We start from the raw sequence: 5,127 nt of genomic DNA, 5'->3' as shown, positions 1-5,127 counted from the left end.
TCAATCATTTAATATTTAAAAACTACATAATCAGGTGGACCAAAATGTAAAGTTAAGTTGAAATTTTGGTGTTTTAATGATGGAAATGACAATAATTCACATACTTAACAAAAAATAACAAAATCAGGCAAAAGAAAATGTTTCCAAATCAGTTTCTTTCAATAAAAAACTTATAAAACTTTAACAAATACTGCAGGTGTGTGTCAGTTATTTGTGAGTTTTTGGTTAAAACATGTTTTTCATTCAGTGGTAAAAAAAAAAAAAGAGAAATTTTACTCAAGTACAATAAAATCACTGTAGAAGTACAGCGTAGCAAAAATACTCCTAAAAGTATTTTTCTAAGTTACTCATGTAAATGTAAATAGTTACTACCCTACAGCCATTGTGTTTCTCTTAAAAGCTTAAGCTAAGTGTTGGATACAAAAAGCATTTCAGCTGAAACGGCAGGAGTAAATCTCTGAGCTTTGTACCACAGTGTGCTTCCTTCCTAAAAAACAAAGTGTGGAAGGTGTAGGCTCCGCCCCCAACGCCACCCGCTGTTCCCTTCCAGGACCGCTCACTACTAGCAGGTCGCGGATCTTCCTGGCAAAAGGGTTGTGGTCCTTTTTGGTGAAATGAGGGGGCTCCCTAGTGGGCCGGCCCAGAGTGTGGCACTGTGGCCGTGGGGAGGAGACAGTCAGCAGGGGGGCTATGGGCCTGCTGACCACTTAAAAGTTAACCACCACAGTCTGGGGGATGGGGAGCATGTGTGAGCTCTTTTCTCAGTCCACCACTGTCTGATCATGGGGGATGAAGGTTGGAGGGAGGGAGGGCGGGGGCCTGGAGCTGCGAGGTATAATGGGAAACTTCTGTCATCGAGTTTGGAGCATATTTCCTCTGACGACAGGCAGAGCTTTAGATGCTTTATTAAAAAGAATATTAGGGGTGCACCGATTTTATCGGCCAGCCGATTCATCGGAGCCGATTTCCTCAAATTTGGGAGATCGGTGATGGGCCGATACTTACTTACATGTGAAGCCGATCAGCAAAGGTCTGAAGATCAGCTGCTGTCTTCTTCTTCTCTCCTGTTAGAGAGGTTTTACTGTTAGCCCCGCCCACCAGGTGACATCCGCACGTTTCCAGTTAACAATAGTCGCCCACTGTTACCAACTCAGCGATTTTTCTTGCTACATTTATCGCCACTTCAGACAAAAAATATTTGGTATGAGGCTTTTTAAGAGATTGGTAATCGGCGATCGGCCAGAAAACTGCAATCAGTGCACCTCTAAAGCACATTCCTCAGAAACATGTAGACACGGCAGATGGATAGATCTGAGTTTAAACGCCAAAGGAATCAAGCAAACTTTTATTTTCAGTGAGAAAACAGTTTTCTTTTCTTACCTTTTTTTTTTGATGGCAGAATTTTCCCAGCATACACCTGCTCCGGTCGGGGTGGGGGGAGGGCGGCGGGTGGGTGGGGTCAATGCTCTCTGCTTTCTAACCGCGTGTTACAGTAGACGTCTCCTAGCATCTTCTACTCAATCGGCAGTGGTCTCTCTCTCTCTCTCGAGTGATGGTGCGATCTCCGTAGCGAGCGGAGCGTCGTCCGTCACGTGCGTGCGTGTCGGCCCACTGGGCCGGACCACACCAGCCCCCACCCCTCTCTGCACACTCGCCCCCCCTCCTTCTGTCCTGTCAGTCTCCCCTCCTGGGAATAGGTAAGGTTGGACCGAGTCCAGTAGGTAGGTGGCCTCTCTTTGTCACACTGAGCGACTCCTGGCAGCTCAGTGACTCAACGCTATTGTGAGAAGTTGATTTTTTTGGTTTCATCTCTTGGAGGATTATATTTTTCCTATTGTCAGTGGTGTGGCTGTTGCCACGGTAACTTACAGTAAATGTGCTCAGGACCACAGCCCCTCGTTTTCAGGTTTGGAGCTTTAGTTCTCTCTCTGCACTGTCATCGTATCTCACTGCAGTGCCAGAAATGCTCAAAAATGAGTTTCAGAATGGAAGAAAAAAGATTTCCTGCTTGAGCTCTCGTACCGTAGCATTACTGTGCAGTGTTGTGGTTGTACCTCTCATTTTGCAGCAGCTATTTTCCATAGAGCCTGTTAGCATGATGGCCAGCCTGCTCCCATTAATTAGAACACAATGATGGGCGGCAACATAAAACACACATTTTCTTAACACTGATGAGTAGAAAACTGTATTCATACATATTTACAGATATAAAACTTAAATTAAAACACATTTTGTTAACTATTAAGTAAGATAATTCCCATTTGGCAAAAGCAAGAGCATCTAATGTCGTCTTGTGCTTCCAGGCGATACTTACCTGTCCTCCGAGGTTTCCCCGCCAAGTTCATCTACGACCCCTGGAACGCCCCCGAGTCCGTTCAGGCGGCAGCCAAGTGCATCATCGGAGTCCATTACCCGAAACCCATGGTGCACCACGCGGAGGCCAGCCGGCTCAACATCGAGAGGATGAAGCAGCTCTACCAGCAGCTGAGCCGATACAGAGGCCTGGGTGAGGAAATGAAGTCAAAGCGTTGCTGTCATCGTAAAAAATAAATCAAAAAAGTATCACACACAACAAATAGCACAATATCTTTCACATGCAGATACAAGAACCTATATTTGTACAGATTTTTTTGGGGGGAAAAAAGCCCTGAAAAATTCAAGATGGCGGCCACATTTATTGCAAATTAACACTTTCAGTAACGTGTCACTTAATTCAACCTATTTACTGATTGATCATTTTCAAATGGTTGTCATGTAAAATCAATTTTAGAACTAAAATCACCATCTATGAATGTGTTTGGTGTCAAATCCTACATATTTTTTTTCTTGATCTTGTTTTCTTTTTCTGGTAGACATTTTTCAAAATGGCCGCCATGTTTGTAATGGAGAATATATGTTTGCTCTAAAATTAGCTGGCAGTTGTTTTTTGGCTAACTGTGATGGGCACAGCTAGCCAAAAAGCAACAAGACTATTAGCTCTGCTAAAAAAGTTAGCAGAAGCTAACGCTAACCATTATGTACAGCCATTTAAAAGTATCACACACAGCAAATCGCACAATATCCTTCACATGCGGATACAAGAACTTAGTTTGGTACAAATTCTGGGGGGAAAAAAACCCTGAAAAATTAAAGATGGCCGCCGTCGTGGTTGTAGAGGAACATTTATTTTTGCATTAAAAGTGCCAATGTTTACCACAGAGGAATCCTTGTAGTGTCTAATCGTCTTAAATAAACCCATACAAATCATATTTACTGATCATTTTTAGATTTTTTAAGATGCAACAAGAATCTAATATTAAACACATATAAAAATAATTAGCGGGCGCTAACGCTAACCATTACATATAGCCATAGTACAAAAAATTATCACCCACAACAAATAACACGAGGTTTTGGTATATGGAGAAATGTGTGGATCCGATATCTCCAGAAATGCTTATTTGTAAATTTTGATATGTTAGTTCATCTCTGTTTAATATAAAAAGGGCAAACATGGGAATATTTTTGTGTTTTATGTAATTGTGTTATAATTTTCACACATTAATAGTTGCCCAATGACTGAACACACACAGATATTCTGCAAAACAACAAAACTTTTAAAATATTTCTTAAATATTCCAGATGATCAGGAGTGTGTGTTTCTGTTGTCCAGGTCTGTTAGCTTCTGTCCCATCCACAAACGGGAACGGAAACGGAGGAATGATGGCCTACTCTCCTGGAGAGCAGCAGTCAGGGACCAACAACAACAACAACTCACATTGTAAGAGATCAAGGAACAAAGTATAACTTGTGCAGAGTTTTTATCACTGATTAGGATCCGTCTGAAGACATTTTCTCTTATTTTAGTGCCTGGAGTGTCAGGGAGCTCGGTGGCCACAGGGAACGGCAGCGGGAGCATTTTATTTAACTTTGACAATGAAGAACAGACGGGGCCCAGCAGCTTTGGACAACAGCAACAGCAGCGACTTCACACACTGCCACAGAACCAACATCAGCAGCAACACGGTAAGAACACTTCTGACATGAATGTTTCCTGTTAAATATCACAGTTTAGCCTGGATTTGTCTGAATGAAGGACTAAAGGTGGCAGAAAATATGACGGCTTGCTGAAAATTTCCCAAAACACAACAGAAAAAATGTGTTGAATTCTGATAAAAACAAACATTTTGGCAGAAGGTTTGTCTGGTACAAAAGTAAACAAAACCCACTGTGAGGCATGGAGGTGGCAGCATTATGCCACCCTCCTTAAAGATAAAGAGGGGATTATATTCGTCAGCATTGATGTGAGTCCAAATCATCAAAACGAGACTTCAGCAGAGGAAACATCAGAGAAACCTACAGTCTGGTGGATCTAGACTGTAGGTTTAGATCTGTAGTCTAGATCTGTAGATCTAGATCTGTAGATCTAGACTACAGATCTAGATCTAGACTACAGATCTACAGTATTCTGATCCAGTATACTGGATCAGATATTCTACAAATCAAGATCTGGGAGGTAGAAAAGCACCGATCCACTTTTAGTATCGGCCAAAACTGAAAAACGGCTGAAGTGAGTTAAAAAGTTTCTCTTTTTAAACACAGACAGTAAATTATAAATTTGAAAACTGCAGCAGTGCAGAACATTTAAACACACCAACAGCTTGACAAGGTCAAACATGTAGAAACAACTTCAACATGTTCAGTGCATTTAGGAGTAAAACAGCCCATGTAAAATAAATGATAAAGACGCTGAAACAAAAGGCTGTAAACACGTAAAGTACAAACTGCAACAAACTTTCCTTAAAATGGTTCGGAAAGTGAAATTGTTTCTGTGCAGCCTTTGTTTAACCAGACGTGTCTCACTGAGGTCAAAACTGTTTTTCAGGAAATGCCTGGCCAAATTAAGCAAATTAATAATAAATAATAACAAAGCATAGAATTAGACTGAATAGATCTGCCCTTAGGGATTATTGCAATCTAGAATTTATTTCAGTATCGGGACCGATTCAGATATTGATATCGGATCGGTGCAGCTCCACTTCTAGCAAGGAAGAAAGGATGCTGAAATTAAATCATAAAGTGTTTAAAAGTTTCAGGTGCAAACTAGGGCTGTTGTAAACGAATATTTTAGTAATCGAGTAATCTATC

The 5,127-nt window shown here is 41.3% G+C and overlaps 1 protein-coding gene across 2 annotated transcripts in view; it reads left to right on the top strand.

Moving 5' to 3' along the window:
* Positions 1-5,127, top strand: part of LOC106922530 (cryptochrome-1-like) — a 24,198-nt gene that overhangs the window by 7,964 nt on the left and 11,107 nt on the right. For both annotated transcript variants that reach the window (XM_088003687.1, XM_088003688.1), the window contains exons 8-10: positions 2,304-2,506; positions 3,653-3,760; positions 3,847-4,005. In XM_088003687.1, coding sequence (XP_087859813.1) covers positions 2,304-2,506; positions 3,653-3,760; positions 3,847-4,005 — 470 coding nt within the window. The remainder of the gene's footprint in view (positions 1-2,303; positions 2,507-3,652; positions 3,761-3,846; positions 4,006-5,127) is intronic.

This window comes from Poecilia mexicana, unplaced genomic scaffold, assembly GCF_051168715.1.
Source record: "Poecilia mexicana isolate PSO_F unplaced genomic scaffold, ASM5116871v1 scaffold_2, whole genome shotgun sequence".
Classification (NCBI taxonomy): domain Eukaryota; kingdom Metazoa; phylum Chordata; class Actinopteri; order Cyprinodontiformes; family Poeciliidae; genus Poecilia; species Poecilia mexicana.
Note: the sequence above shows the minus strand (reverse complement) of the source record. Positions and strands in the feature narration are given on the sequence as shown.